This window comes from Pan paniscus, chromosome 11, assembly GCF_029289425.2.
Source record: "Pan paniscus chromosome 11, NHGRI_mPanPan1-v2.0_pri, whole genome shotgun sequence".
In the NCBI taxonomy this organism is placed as follows: domain Eukaryota; kingdom Metazoa; phylum Chordata; class Mammalia; order Primates; family Hominidae; genus Pan; species Pan paniscus.
Genome location: NC_073260.2, coordinates 107,809,510 through 107,827,412, shown reverse-complemented (window position 1 = coordinate 107,827,412; position 17,903 = coordinate 107,809,510). Strand labels below are relative to the sequence as shown.

The 17,903-nt window shown below is 39.4% G+C and overlaps 1 protein-coding gene across 15 annotated transcripts in view; it reads right to left on the bottom strand.

Moving 5' to 3' along the window:
- The window catches only part of BNC2 (basonuclin zinc finger protein 2), a 461,841-nt gene that overhangs the window by 316,685 nt on the left and 127,253 nt on the right, over positions 1-17,903 (bottom strand). For 10 of the 15 annotated variants that reach the window (XM_063594470.1, XM_063594471.1, XM_063594472.1 and 7 more), the window contains exon 2: positions 9,893-10,018. The exons of the other annotated variants lie outside the window; for them this stretch is intronic. In XM_063594470.1, coding sequence (XP_063450540.1) covers positions 9,893-10,018 — 126 coding nt within the window. The remainder of the gene's footprint in view (positions 1-9,892; positions 10,019-17,903) is intronic. 15 annotated transcript variants of the gene reach the window in all.

Below are 17,903 nucleotides of genomic sequence, written 5' to 3'. Positions count from 1 at the left end.
ACAACACATAATATCTGACACCAGTCTTTGGCTTTAACATTTGTAAAACTGTGATACTTAAATTTTTTTTTAATTACACTGAAGAAAGTAAAATATTCAGCTGTAAGAGAATGTAAAGTTGGCTCAGTTATGGTCTAAATGTTAGCTCCTGAAAGTCATCTCGTATGTGCTGGGCTATTTATAACCACATAGAAACTCCTAAATAACGTACATAGAGATGTGACCTTATACTCTAAAGAGTAAGCAAACAAGCCTAGCAGTTTTTATAACATAGAAGATGCACAATAAACATTTGCCAAATATAAATATATACTATTTAATATCTAGTACCTCAGGCTATTAATTACTAAACTGGATGTTAGCTAATGAGAAACTGAATGGCAAAGGAAAAAAGTATGCCTTTTCTTAAAGCTCAGAAGTAGAAAAAAATCCTTTGTTAAAGTTCCTAGATGAAGCATCTGCAATATCCTTTCAAATCGTTAAGAAAAGAAAAAGATAAACAAAAAAAGCCTGTCCCATTTCAGGCAAAAAGTAATGAATATAAAAACTCCATTTTTTATTCAAAATCTCTGTGGAAAATTCTATAACGTTTTCCTGCCTGATGAAATACACCCTTGATAACATGTCGTATTTTTAATTAAACAAGTCTTAAAACTATTCACCTATTTATTAGATAGTATTTGTCTGCCTTATTTATGGAAAAGCAACACTGAACAAAATGCACTGTACATAAACAGTAACTTCAAAATGGAAAGCTAAATTCATGCCATCTCATAAAAGTAGTCAGCAGGAAAAAGCCATCCTTCCTAAACTTAAAATGTAAGGAACATTAATCTTCAACCACTTACAAATATCGAGGACAAATGTACCACTCTCCTTGCTCCTTCTTAACTCAAGAATAACAATAAACCTTACTCTCTGAAACAACAAAAGAAACAGAAAAGAGCTTCAATGGCAGCTCTGTGTCATTAGTGGACAATGAGAAAAGATGAGAAAACGTACACTATGTTGACACAAATGTGCCTTCCCCTCTAGAACCGACATCTCCTGAAAGCTTTTCTGTTAAACTTCCCTCCAGTTCACCACCATTAAGCACAAAAAAGTCTCAAAAGAAGCAAATTCAATATCTGAGAGGAAACAAACAAGAACCCAAAGAATTGTTGCCTTAAAATATATTAAGTCCACCTGTGGTCAATAAAAATATTCTTGCTGGGGGGGAGGGCAGGAAAATCCCATACGAGTCAATTGTCAACAGTGACTGTACCTTTACTGCTAGCTATTACCCACTTAAACTCCCTCTAAAATTTGCTAGCCTCTTGATTTCTGAAGTGGCACTCAGTGCCTCAGTCAAGCTGCCTGCTCAGCTCCTGACCTTCCCACTAATGGCTGTTATTTGTGGGAGGCTTAAGGACACTGTCAATAGCAAGCTTCCTCCTCCTTCCACTCAGGCTCTGTTGTATCGCTTTGCCTGTGTGTTTTTGCCTGTGTGTTCTCTCTCGCCTCTCACTCGCCCTCTCCTTGTCTCTTTCTCCCCCTCCTTCACTCCCTCTTCCTCTTTTTCTAGCCCCCACCCCGTTTTTTCTCACTCCTACAGTCCTCTTCTTTCCCAGGTATTCTACCCACCACCCCACACACACACTAACAACACAAAAATCAACTGGCATGCAGCAGCAAGCACCTGCAGTAATAGACTCTTTTATTAAAACTGTTATTCTGCAAGACTTGAAATTCCCCGTGGACCGGGCCATGTCAAAGCCGATATAATTAACTAGAGGCTCAGCAACGGATCAATTACCAGACAAGCAAGTGATAGTGAAATCAATGAAAGATCATCAGCCACATTATCAGTGTTGCAACTCATTAGGGCAAAACTGAGAAATGTGCTCAAAGCGAGCCCAAGCAAGGTGGCATTACAAAACAAAGGGCTAATTTGGAGACCCTGCTGTGAACAATCTGTAACAGAATTAGCCTTTTTTCCCCCTAAACTGCACAGCTCCGTAACTAAGTGTGACAGACTAAGAGAAGCAGTTTATTAAGACACCAACCCCAAGTTTATTTAGTTCATAAACTCTCTCCTAGAAAATCAATACAGTCTGTACAGGGTTATTAGGCTGACTAGCTAATACATCCAAATCTAGTCTGCCCAGCCAGCAGTCTTCTGACAAAATGCTACCCAGTATAGGCAAACTGAGCTCCTTCAGATATCATGGGCTGAGGTGGCCCTGGCTGAAACAGGTCTGCAATATAACATGTTACTGCCACAACACAAGCCTTAAAAACAGCAGGATATCTTTCTAAGTTTTAAAAAATATTTTTTCATAAATATACAGTACTGCACCTGCTAAATGGATTTGCTCAAACAAAATCTTAACTACTTTGTAACACAAATTTACAAAGAGGACAAGCTTTGTTACAAAAAGAGACAACAATTAATCCAGACTCAATAATAAATAAGATTTCAAATTTCTCTAACACTCATTTTAAAATAAATATTTGAAAAGAACATTTGACCCCTCTATAAATCCCCAAGATACATGATCTGAACTTCCACATATAACATACTGTGTAGAACATTTGACGTTAGGATAATTTCTATCTAGCAAGTGGGACATCTGTATCGTTTTACAGGCACAGGTACAAAAAAATACACCTACAAGGCACAAGTATGTCTTCTGAGTTTTTTTCACTGGCTACATGGTCTGACAATTATGGAATAACTCTCGGGAATCATTTATATGAAAATTATTTGAAACTAGAAGGAAGAAGACAAGTATCACTTCCACAATAATTGCTTTTTGCTGCTGATTCTGAGTATTTCAGGTTAAAGAATCAGAAGTACTTAAAGGCCATCTGTTGGCTTTCCCACATTTACTGGTAGTGAGAGATGGACCATGGAAATTATGAAGTCCACCAAACTAGGTTTCACTGCATCCAAGTTAAAGACATTGTGTGAATGTGAATACCTCCCCCACACCACACCACATAAGTAGAAATATACTTACACAAAGTAAGACACTCAAAAGCATTTTACAATGGTAAAATAGATTGGAGAACTGAAGGGGAAAAAAAGGCAATGGCTCTGAAAGTGATTTCTGATGTTGATGATGTTTTAACGTTTAAAATCTTCCAACAAAAGGAATGCACTATAACATGCCTTTCATATACTGGCTCTAATACACTAAATCCTAAATTTAAAAAGAAATCTTTATTTTCACATAACTATAGTAAAATTCAATTTATAGATTGCTGTAATTAAACATTTTCCCTGTAACTTTCGAGCTGACACCTTATTAAGCATTTCATAGCTCATGTTTTTGAGTAATCTGTAAAAAAGTCAGACATATATATTCTAAACCTGTGCTATAGGTACCATGTTTTGGATAGTAATTAAAAGTTGTAATTGCAGGAAAATTTTACTTTTTAAAACCTTTTTGCATATAACTACACACTGTGCATGTACCCTCAATGAGATCCAATTAGTTACAAAAAATTTGCATTTCAGTTAGTGTGGGATAACAAGACTATAGGGAGGCACAATGCAATTCCACCAGCAGAGTAAAAAAGTGTGTTCTTTCTTGTTAGCTCTGTAAGCAATAATTCCCACAACCAACTGTTTAAAATGTTACTGATCTTTTCAGTACTTGAGTATTACGGTGGGTTTTGGGTTTTTCCCTCCATTTCCTGTAAAAAAAAAAAAAAAGAAAAAGAAAAGAAAACAAAAAGAAACAAAAAAGAAAAAACCTATGTTGGTGTACAAAATCAGCCACAATGAATACATGAAAACGCAAGTGAGCAAAGAATTTTGTTTTGCATGTATGTTTGTAGGGTGTTTTCTTTGAGGGGAAGGGGATATAACCTATGTTTTCTTCTTTCTACTTAATTTCTTTAAAAGCACATTGCTTTCATAAAATAAGTTATGTAACTGCAGGCAAAAAAACCTCATTGAGTTCTATGCAAATATATATGATTTTATGATAAAAGCATACATTTACTGCACTGAGAAAGTACTCTAGGATTTTTATTTTTTCTGTCTCCAACAATGTAAATCCTGCACAAATATAAAATAAATGTGTAGTTTTTGTATACAATTTAACAAGCATCTCTAGAACTTCTGCTGGTTCACAGAACAATACCTGTAATTCCCTGGGTTGAGTTCAGCAACTGTTAACAGATTCTATAATCTGTAATGTGCTCTGCCTTTGCTCTTCTTTTATTCACTATTCATTTTCAAGGCTTGGTTAAGTACAGAGCTGGGTTAAAGATCAGTGGTTTTTCATGTGACACACGCTGGTATTCATCTAATGGCTTGTCAAGACAAAACTGTCCCTGTTCTTGCCAAAATAATAAAAATGACGCTCCACATCGCATGACAATCAGCACTTCCTTATGGCGAAACAACTCAAGCTTTTGTAATTCATTTATTTTATAGAAAAAAATGTTAAAAACTGGCTATCCAATCTTATATGTGGACTCAGGTTGCCATTCTCGAAGTAGAGTTTTAAAATGTTTTGCCCTCTCTTAATTCTACAGCAACATGTAAACTAGTTTCTAATCAAATCAGACTTTACCATATAAAAATAATGCTGAAGATACAAATTCATATGGCATTAAGGTATATAACTTAATATATGCAAATTATGCAGCAGGCTGGACTCAGTCACAGAAGTGGGGGAACCAACTAAGGAAATGTCATTTTTCTTGAGAACAAAGTATAGGACTTGCTTTCCAACATCTGTTGGGCTGTGTGAAATGTTAACAGATGTCTTAAGTGAAAAAAGAAGTAATAAAGGAAACCTCTTCTGAAAAGATAATCCACCCAAATTTCCATATTCCTGAGGAAAGAAGTTGACAGCAAGCTTTTTCCCTTGTGAAACCTGCCATCCTTACTTTATTGTGTAAAGTTTCATTTTCTATGTGAAGTTAAGGGGGAAAAATTTTTGACTCACTGTAAAGAAATGAATAGAAAAGAAGTAAAACAATAATTTCAATTCAGGTTTTCCCTTTGTAAAAAATTATATCATAATTTCAGCTGCCTGTTTTGCCTGGACTCACATATGTAAATAGATGGAAAGACAGTAAAAAGTTCACCTCCTCCCGCCCAAAAAAAAAAGAAAACTACACGCACAAAGATGAAATATTACTCTCCTATGTTTACATTAACTGTTGGCATGGAGTGGGGAGAAAAAGGAAGAGTAAAGAGTAGCTTGTAAGATAAAGTTCTGATATGAAGCCATCTCTACTCATAAAGGTACTCATCTTCACAATTAAGATTCACCTATCATTAGCCAGGCATGGTGGCAGGCACCGGTAATCCCAGCTACTCAGAAGGCTGAGGCAAAAGAATCGCTTGAACTTGGGAGGTGGAAGTTACGGTGAGCCGAGATCACGCCACTGCACTCCAGCCAGGGCAAAAAGAGCGAAACTCCATCTTAAAAAAAAAAACGATTCACCCATCATTTACACCTAAGTCCCTGCACTCTCCCACTGGCTCCTAATTTCCTTTCATTACATCCTTATGAGAGATGAAACACTCCTCTTACAACAGCCAAGTGTTCCACAGCAGTAAAGTCTGATATTCCTGAAAAATTTTGGAGAATACTAGTTGGATCCCTGTATTTAAACTTTAAGGAACCTGGACAGCCACTTTCCTAGTTAACAATTCTCTTTTGGGTTTCAATTTATAGATGATCTAGCCAAGCCTAAATGTAGCAGCCTTTAATTCCAATTAACATGTTGATGCATGCATGCCAACTACTGGATCTAACCTAGTGCCTATCTGTGAATGAATGAACTATACACCTATCTGCTTCTATACGTCTTCCTCTTTGGAAACGCCTATATTCTATTGCTTATTCTCTTAAAAACCTGAGACGTGAATTTGGGTTAACAGCTTATAGATGAACAAATTCAAAGTGCTCTTAAGGGTCTTTACAGATTCAAATAGGAAGGAAAAAGCTTGTGTCATCTCTGATTGCCAGCCTCAATCACTGGCCCCTCTCTCATTATAAGAGTCGATTAGAATTATACATGTCACTTCATATTTACAACTCTACCTTCTCCAGATGGTTCTGGCCACCTTGACTGGGCATTTCAACATACAGAAGGCTTCATCAAAACAGCCTGAAGATTTCAAGGGGCAAGATCATGGTCCAAGTTGGAAATAAGACATGAAGGCATGCCTTCAGTTTTCAGTTGGTTTGGTTTTTGCCAAAGTATTGCGAGTACTATATGGTCCAGTGTTTACACATAAGAACATGATATCCAAGCCCGTGACAAAAGAAAAAATAATAACCACTCACCTACAGGGAGGGAGAAAGCTTGTGTGCTGAAGACTTCATTATATGCCCTTAGACCAATAGAGGAAAATAGGCCTTCTAACTTAAGGTTGGAGGAGGACACAGGGTCAAATCACTTTAAACAGTGGCATAAACATCCTCCATAACTAAATATTATCTAAAAGCTTCACCCTTCTCAGCAAAAGGGAGAAACTGCTCTAGCTGACACGTGTGTCTGTACCAACTAAAACAATCAATGTAATACAGTATCTCCTGACAGCCTAATCAGGGGCTCAGTTTCATAGAAACACATCAAGGAAATATCCAAAAGCCATAATCCCTTGATGCACTACAAAAATTTTAAAATAAAAGGATTTGAGTAGGGTATGGTAGATGAGGTAGTTTACAAAATGTTAGGGAAATGATGAATCCTTAGACTCAAGATATTTGCAGATAATAAAAGCAGCTGAGGTCAGCATGAATCTTGTGCCTACAAAAGGTCAAACATTTTACCTACCTTGTTTTGGTTTAAAAAAAGAAAAGTGACTTTATTAATCTTCTCTCAAGTCCAAACGGTAACAGTGGCTTCTTTATACCAAACCTATATTCAATGTTTTATGAGAAAATCTACAAGGAAAGAACCAGTGATGGCTTTACTTAAATGAATTAAAAAAAAAAAAAAAAACAGGCTGGGGGCGCACACAATGGGAAATTAACATGAACATGAAAGTTGCAAGAATTATAAAGGTAATGTTAATTTCTTTGTTTTTTGTTTTTGTTTTGAGACAGGATCTCACTCTGTCTTCTAGGCTGGAGTGCAGTGCCGTGATCTCGGGTTACTGCAAGCTCCACCTCCTGGGTTCAAGCAATTCTCCTGCCTCAGTCTACCGAGTAGCTGGGATTACAGGCGTGTGCCATCACCCCCGGCTAATTTTTGTATTTTTTGGTAGAGAGGGGGTTTCACCAAACCCTGACCAGGCCAGGCTGGTCTTGAACTCCTGGCCTCAACTGATCTGCCCGCCTTGCCTCCCAAAGTGCTGGGATTACAGGGGTGAGCCACCATGCCCAGCCAAGATAATGTTAATTTCTTTATTTACTTCCTTCTAAAGTCTGTGGACCAAGAAGCTTGCAGCCTCAGTAAAGGTGTCATAATAATGGTTTAAATTACTGTCAGAGAAGAAGATTGAGATTCACCAACATCCAAGAAAATCATGTTGCAGGCCAGGTGCAGTGGCTCACACCTGTAATCCCAGCACTTTGGGAGGCCAAGGCGGGTGGATCACTTGAGGACAAGAGTTTAAGACCAGTATGGCCAACATGGCAAAATCCCATCTCTACTAAAAATACAAAAATTAGCCGGGCATGGTGGTGCATGCCTGTAATTCCAGCTACTCGGGAAGCTGAGGCAGGAGAATCACTCGAACCTGGGAGGCAGAGGTTGCAGTGACCCAAGATCGCGCCACTGCACTCCACTCTGTTTCCAAAAAAAAAACAAGGAAAGAAAGAAAAAAGAAAACCATATTGCAAGGCAGAGTTCAGTACCTTACAAAATTATTGAGAAACTCAACACTGCCTTTAGAATTATCACAGGAAAAAGCAACACTAAAAATGATACTCCTTCATATGCAATTTACAAACCTAACAAATAAACTTAAAAAATAAAATCCCAGTATACTTAAAGTTTCAAAAATTTTTATAGAAACAGAGACTATTTATTATTATTATTATTATTATTATTATTATTTCTTTTTTTTTTTTTTTGAGACAGAGTCTTGCTCTGTCACCCAGGTTGGAGTGCACTGGTGCAATCTTGGCTCACCGCAATCTCCGCCTCCCAGGTTCAAGCGATTCTTCTACCTCAGCCTCCTCAGTAGCTGAGATTACAGGTGCACACCACCACGCCTGGGTAATTTTTTTATTTTTAGTAGAGACAGGGTTTCAACATGTTGGTCAGGCTGGTCTCGAACTCCTGACCTTGTGATCCGCCTCTCTCGGCCTCCCAAAGTGCTGGGATTACAGGTATGAGCCACTGGGCCCGACCTATTGTTTTTTTTTTTCTTTCTGAGATGGATAATGGATACACTTTTGGCCTGCCTAGCTCTTTCACTCTTGTTGTGCAGGCTGGAGTGCAACGGCACCATCTCGGCTCACCGCAACCTCCGCCTCCCAGATTCAAGCAATTCTCCTGCCCCAGCCTCCCGAGTAGCTGGGATTACAGGCATGCACCTCCATGCCCGGCTAATTTTGTATTTTTAGTAGAGACAGGGTTTCTCCATGTTGGTCAGACTGGTCTCGAACTCCCAACCTCAGGAGATCCACCTGCCTCAGCCTCCCAAAGTGCTGGGATTACAGGCGAGAGCCACCATGCCCAGCTCGGCCTATTATTTTTTAAGAGCTAGGATCTTGCTCTATCGCCCAGGCTAGAGTGCAGTGCACAATCATAGCTCACTGGAACCTCAAACTCCTGGCCTCAAGCAACCCTCCCACCTCAGCCACCACACCTGGCCTTTTTTTTTTTTTCTTTTTTTGAGACAGTCTCGCTCTGTCGCCCAGGCTGGAGTGCAGTGGCGCAATCTTGGCTTACTGCAAGCTCCGCCTCCCAGGCTCACGCCATTCTCCTGCCTCAGCCTCCCGAGTAGCTGGGACTACAGGCGCCTGCCACCACGCCCGGCTAATTTTTTGTATTTTTAGTAGAGACGAGGTTTCACCATGTTAGCCAGAATGATCTCGATTTCCTGACCTCGTGATCCACCCACCTCAGCCTCCCAAAGTGCTGGGATTACAGGCGTGAGCCACCGCGCCTGGCTTTTTTTTTTTTTTAAAGATGGGGTCTCGCTATGTTGCCCAGGCAAGTCTGGGAACTCCTACTCTCAAGCAATCTACTGGCCTCGATAGAGACTATTTATATACATACATATTTAAATCGAAAAATGTTGAAACAGAGCAAATGTTCATGAACTTAGAGATTGTTTTCCAAATTAAGAAACCCAAAAGATGCCAGAAACCTATTAATGGCAAGTTAAAAATACGAAGACTTAACAGGTCCCTTAGAAGATCTGCATAGTGATTGCCTTTGATGGAGAATAGTGGCTGGGCTAAGGGACACTTTTGGGGTTCAGGTAGTGTTATGTATCTCCATCTAGTTGGTGGTCCTGGGTATATTCAGTGTGTAAAATTTATCAGGCTATACACTTTTATTTGTGCACTTTTCTGTAAGTATGTTAAACTTCAGTTTTAAAAGTTTACTACTAACACTATTAATATAGTATGATTATTAAAAATAGTGATAACAATAAACTAGCCCTAGAACAATAGGAAAGAAAGAATAGAAAAAGGAAAAGAGAAGTAAGTGCAGGGAGAGAAACAATAGAAGGCAGATACTTTATCACGTTCAAAATCATTCAAATAACCATCATTAAATCTACTTTCAATTATTTCTTCAGAGGCAAGAAGTGTTAGGAAGCAAATAAATACCTGAGTTTCATAGAATGAGGATAAGTATGAAAGACAGTAAAAGAGTGGCAGAAAGAAGAGGTGAGAGATATATCTTAACTAGGTAATCAAAGCATGCGAGTGTGTCCAAGTAACTTAAAGGGGGAAAAAAAAAACCAACATACCTCAATTTGAGATGTATCAACCCCACAACATGGGACCTTGAAATATGCTGGCCAGTCTTGCTCACTAAGCCTGTCCTCTGATTTGTAATTAAGGCTATGTGGAGGTGGGGTGGGCCCAAGGTGTGCCTATTGAGAGATTGGGAAAGGAAATTACATATGCCCAGACAGTATTACTTAAAAGCATTGAGTACATCAAAACTTTTTTTAAGAAATTGCAAATATAACACACGAATGACCAACTAAACACATTTTTTAAGAGTTAATAGTTTCTAAGGCTGATAGTAGCCAACAGCTAAATAAACTTTGGTGAGAACTAAAGTAACAAAGTGGGAATAACTGAATAATTTGCTGGTTGATAATGGATACACTTTTGCCCTGCCTAGCTCAATTTCTTACTCCCTTTTCTTCCACTTAATATGACACTTTTAACTGCTGTTAGGGAATACTAATCACCCCCACCCCCATCCTCCCGCCCCAGCCCCCCGCCCCGCTCCCTTGCCAAGTATAAGAACCTGTGGAGAACACAAAAGTTAAGACAAACTCCTTGCTCACAAGTTTACAATCTAGTACAGGAGATAAGCTATGAACAAAACAACCTTAACAAAAACAGAATAGGAAAAGAAACAAGAGCAGAATTCCATACAACTTAAGAGATCCCTTCCAGCCAGTATGGTTTAAAAAAAAAAAAAAGCTTCTACGCCGAGGCACTCTCACACTGAGCGTAGATTATATTCCTAGAGAAGTAATACAGTTTGACTGGAACATAAGGGAAGATGTACATAGAATCAATGAAATGGATGCAGTGGTTGATAGGAACTATTATAAAAGTAAGGGCCCTATACTCCACTACAAAGAGTTGCTATTTAGCCTGTTATCTACCAACAGTCCAAACTACCAAAAGCTTCTCAACAGCAGTAACGTCTGATCATTATTTTGCTCCAAGAAGATTTATCTGGCAACAGTATGACAGATGGACTGAAGTGTGAAAAGACAAAAGCAGGGTCCAATTAGGAAGACATTAAAATAGGCCGGGCATGGTGGCTCATGCCTGTAATCCCAAAACTGTGGAAAGCCGAGGCGGGCAGATAACCTAAGGTCAGGAGTTCGAGACCATCCTGGCCAAAATGGTGAAACCCCGTCTCTACTAAAAATACAAAAGAAGTTAGCCAGGTGTAGTGGTGCATGCCTGTAGTCCCAGCTACTTGGGAAGGGGGGGCAGAGGAATCACTTGAACCCAAGAGGCAGAGGTTGCAGTGAGCGGAGATTGTGCCATTGCACTCCACTGGGCAACAAGAGCAAAACTCCATCTCAATCAATCAGTCAATAATCTGGGTAAATTACTGGCAATACGGCTGGAGAAAAAAAAAAGGACAAGATACAGAAGATACTGTGAAGATAAAATCAAGGGGACCAGAATGACTGTAACAAATGAGAAGTGTCAACAATGCCACTAAAGTTCTAATAGTCTGAGCACAGGAAAATGGTAGCATTATCAACAGAAAGGGGGATGAACTAGTTTGTGAGAATATATAGCAAGTTTAGTATGGGGGGAACAGTGGATCATGCAGATAACCAGGCAACTGGAAATGTTAGAAAACAGACTGATACTGAAGTTATCACATCCAGCAGCCATCTACACAGACCTGAAACAAGAGATAAAACAAGTGGCCAAGGTTAGTATCTCAGGGGATATCCATGGTTATTAGGGGAAAAGACAGAAGGAACAGCGTTAACAGGAGCATCGTGATTGTCCAACGTTCCACCTGATAAGGGAAAACAGTTGACAGAAGATAGGATGCTTGAGAGTTTTAAATGATCTAGAACAACAAGACTTATATTTAGGGTATGGTTAAAACCAAGTGAAATAGTAAGTAGAAGCAAATACAGTAAGAGCAAACCAAAAGGCATAGGAATAATAAATACCAAAATCAGAATAGTGCTTAAGGATGAAAAATGGGGAAAGGCAGATAGGGAGATTGACAGTGACTGACACAGTATAATTTAAATGGTAACTCTAGTCTTCAGATGTGTTTGTACATTATTAGTTCCTAAACTCGGGTCAATGAGTGTTCAACATACCATTCATGTATATTTGTGGCTAAAATATTTTATTAGGCTTTGTGTCATAAGAGTGAATGTCTTTGTAGATTGATAGGTATACAGAATCCATATTGCAGAGGAGTTAAGAAGTAAGCAAATTGTGAAGACAAAGAAGCAGAAAAGATAAAACATTCTTTGGAGAAATTCTGCAAAGAAAACAAGTAAGAGAAACGTGGTCTGAAAAGTTAGAGGAGCTCAGACAGGTTGTGTTCATAAGTTGGCAGTTTGTTTTTCACTACAGGGAAAAAAGAGACTACTACAGGCAAAGGGGATGAAGCCAAGAGAGAAAACGATATTGAAGATCTAAGCCAGAGGGAAAATGGTATGAAAGGGTCCGAGGAGAGAATATGATCAAGAGCACAAATGAAAAGGGTGCCCCTGGAGGGAGAAAAAAGAAACCCTTTTTTTTCCCTCAGAAACCAAAGGTAAGAGATACAGAAAAAAAATCTGTGGTTAAGAAATACATATATTAAAACTGCTCATGTTAGAAAACCAATTTATTACCAATTTTTTCCACTAAACTGTACACTTCTTAAAAGAGACAGAATTTATCTTTCCTAATTCAGGGTCTAACAGGGTGCTCAATAAACAACAGCTACATGAACAAAATAATCATCTGAGGAAAGTTAAAGATGGGGCTATCTGCTAAGGGAGACCTGATAGGAAGGAATCGAGGAGTACTAGAAGGAAGAAAACATTGGGTCCAACTGGAAAGGGTAAAATGAAACTCTGCTATAATCCCAGCACTTTGGGAGGCCGAGGTGGGCGGATCACCTGAGGTCAGGAGTTCGAGACAAGCCTGACCAACATGGAGAAACCCCGTTTCTACTAAAAATACAAAATTAGCCGGGTATGGTGGTGCATGCCTGTAATACCAACTACTCAGGAGGCTGAGGCAGGAGAATCACTTGAACCTAGGAGGTGGAGGTTGCGGTGAGCCGAGATCACGCCACTGCACTCCAGCCTGGGCAACAACAGCGAAACTCCATCTCAAAAAAAAAAGAAAGAAAGAAAGAAAGAAACTCTGAATCAGTAAGAAATGAGTAACAGAAATGGCAAATAGTAGAACTCAGCCTGGTTCCCACAAAAGCGTGAGAAATAATAAACAAGCTGACTGGGTCCAAGAAAGTATAGCTCAGAGTTCCCAGTTTGGGAAGTGAAATACTTAGAACCAGCAAGGAGTTCTGGACACAAAGAGAAAAATACCTTGCTCTAAAACATACACCATGACAGGTGCGGTGGCTCACGCCTGTAATCCCAACACTTTGGGAGGACAAGGCAGGTGGATCACCTGAGGTCAGGAGTTCAAGACCAGCCTGGCCAACGTGGTGAAACCCCGTCTCTACTGAAAATACAAAAATCAGCCAGGTGTGGTGGTACACGCCTGTAGTTCCAGCTACTTGGGAGGCTGAGGCACGAGAATCGCTTGAACTCAGGAGGTGGAGGTTGCAGTGAGCTGAGATCACGCCACTGCACTCCAGCCTGGGTGACAAAGTGAGGCTCCATCTCAAAAAAAAAAAAAAAAAAAAAAAAAAAAGACAACAACACGTATACCTTGATGGGCAATAGTATGTTATAAATCATTGTCATTATGCAGCATTCTCATAGTGTATAGTTCTTATGAAGAAAATAAAGTAAAACACTGAGAATTGATTTTGGATGAAATTACTTAGTCTTTGTTTAGGTTTTCCCAAATTCGAAGTGTTTAGTATGTAGTGTTCTAATGTCTATGAATTTATTTCTGGCTAGGAAATTCCCCAAAGCCAACAAAAATCAAAATACTTTATGCTATGTCACCTATGTGATTTGAACAAAGGCATAAAAGATGTGGAATAATTTCACTTCATTAATAAACATAAGACAAAGCTGAAGAGAGCCAAGTTCCACTCCTTATTGCCTGATTTCTGTCTCCAGAACTGCAATTGTGGTCCAAAGTCACACCAGCTTTCTGCCCAATTAGCAAGGTCTGCATTAGCAGAACTCAGCACTTCTAGTCCAGAATCCCTCTGGAGAGCAGGGAAATGATGGGTTCCATCACCTGGCCAACATCAGCAACCGCCAGAGTCACCTTAGGGACACAGACAAAGACATTCATCTACTATACTGGCAGCCCCTACAGCCTGCCTTCCTAACAGAGTCCTTTCTGTGAAGACCACTATCTAAGTGACCTGTCATAGAGCTTTATAAAGCAGCATTAATACTGTGGGCCAAAATGAGATTGATCTTTGAGCTTCGTGGTCTCCTGTTGTCAACCGTGCATTATAAAACCAATACTAAATACTTTATAAACAGGTCTCCCTACAGTATATTAGAAAAACAGTGCATATTTCATGCCCCATAGTTAGGTAGCCACATATCCATCAGACTAATAAATTATTTATTAGGTGCTCAGAAGTGCAATAAGAGTCAATAAACTAACTTCTGGATACTTATAAGCTACTATTTCACTGGAAATTGTACCTGAATGAGAAAACTGTCTCACTAACTGAATGGGGGATGGAAACATCTCAGCTCTCTCAAGTGTACTGTCAGAAGGAAGCATGGGCCTAATGAGTGAGAAAGGACAAAATCCCCACACCCTGAAAAGAGTCCTAGTTATTAAATTACCAAGAACCCATGCTCATTTCTTTTCTCTTGTGTATAGATTCCTCTGGTTCTACCATCCTTGGAGACAGCTCAGGGAAATAAAAATCGGTGGAAACATTTCTAACACACCCTGAGTCAGGCCAGATGACAACCACCAACAATGGCTTGCATTTGACATCTCCAAAGAAACTACAGGATGACTTGAGTGTACAAGCTTTCTGCTACATGCATAGCACAGAATTTCGAATTTATTAATCTAAGGTTTAGAGCAGACTTTTTACTTTTTTTTTTCCCATGTTTGGTTAAAGCTCCTAAGCCTACAGACACCCTGTGCTCTGTCCAACATTATAAGGCATCTCTTTCCTGGTTCTACCCCTCTGAAAGAGGACCTTCCATTCTAGAATGTATTCTAGCCCTTCAAAAAGGAATTTCTTCAGAAGGAGTTATTTCTCAAACTATCAGAGGCGTGGACCTTTGTGTAGTATTGTGGGTGTCATGGTTTCACATGTTGGCCACATTAATACCGGAGAGCAAGCATCTGTAACCCACAGCTGTGTGTGCTCCAGCCCCAAAGCACCCGCAGGGCTGATGCCAATGCAAACCACTCTTCCCATCCCACATCTGAACCACACTGGTTTTCTTCAGGAGCCAGAGGCTGAGATACAGTTCTGAAAATGAAGGTTTGGGGTGCTTTCCATTCACATGATGGGTACAGGGTGTTGAGAGGAATACTGCCAGATGGACTGGCTCCTTTTTTCTCCCCCATTCCATACCAAGTGAGTAAACCATAAAGAGGCTTATGGTGTCAAAGGGTATTCCAAAATACGCCAGGGGAAAAACCTAAATGGATAAATACATAGATTTTGTTCACACTATTCTCAGTTTTTTTCCCCTACCATCTTATACTTTTATTCCTACAGACTGCAGTTTGTTTGTTTGTTTGTTTGTTTGGAGACGGAGTCTGGCTCTGTCACCCAGGCTGGAGTGCAGTGGCGCGATCTCTGCTCACTGCAAGCTCCGCCTCCCGGGTTCACGCCATTCTCCTACCTCAGCCTCCCGAGTAGCTAGGACTACAGGCGCCTGCCACCATGCCCGGCTAATTTTTTTTTGTATTTTTAGTAGAGACGGGTTTTCACCATGTTAGGCAGGATGGTCTCAATCTCCTGACCTTGTGATCCACCTGCCTCAGCCTCCCAAAGTGCTGGGATTACAGGCGTAAGCCACCATGCCTGGCCTAGACTGCAGTTTTTAAGGTTGAAAAATATTTTATGTCAGTATGAAAAAGTGGAACTAAAGGAAAAACGTGGGAGAGACTTCATTTCACATCACTTTCTCAAAAAGACCTCCCAAATCCTACAAATAATGAATGCTAATGTAAAAATATAGGAGAAGACTGGTTTCTTGTATTACTTTTGCTACTACAACCAGTACTGCTAAGATGATTATTCATATTAATGAGTTTGGTATGTAGACAAACTATAAAAGACGCAGTCTCTGACCTCAAGTACTTATCTCTGTCTTCTGGGATTTACTCCTCCTGCTAGATTTACTTTTATTCTTCATACCCTTGCCCAGAGGAAGTGATCATCACTCAGGACTTGGAGCATTTCCATGGGTGGGGTTTAAATATGACAATGAGAAGAAAGAGAACTTTTGCCCTTGGACAAAGACAACGTTGGCCCCAAAGCTCAGGATGTCTAGTTTGTGGCAAGGAGAAATATAAACTCCCTGTGAAATTTTTACACTGGTCTCACTGAGCTTTATCAGAAAAACTGTGTAAAATGTGAAAGCTTATAGCATTTCAGTGCTTTATCACATCATGCCCACATATGCAAACATATGTACATGAATGAACTAATAGTAAACAATTTCTCTTCATCCTTTATAGTGTTATTTACATTTTGTGTGTCTGCTTAGAGCATATATAGAAGAAACATATCCAGGAAATCAATTTTGCCAAGTGGTTAAGTGTCAGAGTTCTGCAGCGCAATTTCTTGGGTTTGAATAACTGCAGAACCTTTTACTAATTGTGTGATCTTGGCAAGTTACTTATCCAAAGTTCATCTCTAAAGTGGAAATAAAAGTACCTGTTCAAAGAATTGTTGTGAAGGTTAAACATTTTTATTAGTGCAAAAGGTGTAGCCAAGCGCCTAGCATACAAGTACTAAAATATCAGTTGCTGCGTAGGTATGTGTGTGAAAAGAGATTTCAAAGTAGAAGACCACAGGCCAAGTTTGGCTTCAGATGTGTTTTGCTTGGCTCCTCCTAAGTGAGTGTGTATGAGTGTGCATATGTTTAATTAATGACCAACATGTAAAACACAAGAAATTTTAAATTAAAATATGGATATTCAGCTGCTGAGGGAATGGGCAGGGAGAGGCAAAAGGTGAGGCGTTAAAGAATTAAAGATATGGTAACAGAAACGTATGTTCCTTCCTGACAACAATCAGCAAGGGAGGAGTAGAAACTACTCTCTGCAGCACGTACTTTCATTTCATACCCTACCAGGTTCTCGCAATTCCTTTACTTGCCTGGCCACTATTGCCATCTAAGTTCATGATGCCTGGCCTACAAGCATCCATTAGCATATATGGAGAGTTCATTCACACATAAATGAAAGTCATATTTAAATAAAGTATCAAGTACCAAAATGTTTTCTATTATGCCTGTCTCTGATAAAAATAACACTGAATTGCATTCCATTACTTTTGCGTTTTCCTAAACCCTAGATTGTTTATTGTAGTATATATATAAGGAATAAGTAAACCCATTACATGTGACTGTATCAGGGGCCCTGCTGCAAGTACAGACATGGGCTTTGAGACAGCTATTTTTTCAGTAACAGTGGTTCTCAAATATATTTGCTTTAACTAGGGGAGACCTTTTTTGAAAAGAAAAAAATATTGATATTGTGAATATGAGACAAGTCGTATAAAGCCTGGGCCCCTTGGCTTCTGCAGCCTTACACACACAGAATTGTAAGGTCATACCAAAAAATCTTAGGAAACAGATCTAATCCCATTGCTTTACTATACAATCAAGGAAACTGAGGCAAAGTCAAAGAATAAACTGGTAGCAAAGCCTGGACCATTTTTCACGAATTGGTTCTCCTAACTATGTTTACACCGGAGCTCAAAGCAGTCACCCAGGAGGTTGATAATCTAGTAGTATACCAGATTTACTCTTTGCGACTTGTGAGAACTGACTATTAAATTTTTAGGAAACTTACAAGCCAGATGACTTCATATTGGCCATGTTGAACCTGACTGCAATCAGTGTCAGAGCCCCCCACATTTAACCCTATGAACCTTATTAAACTCGTTTT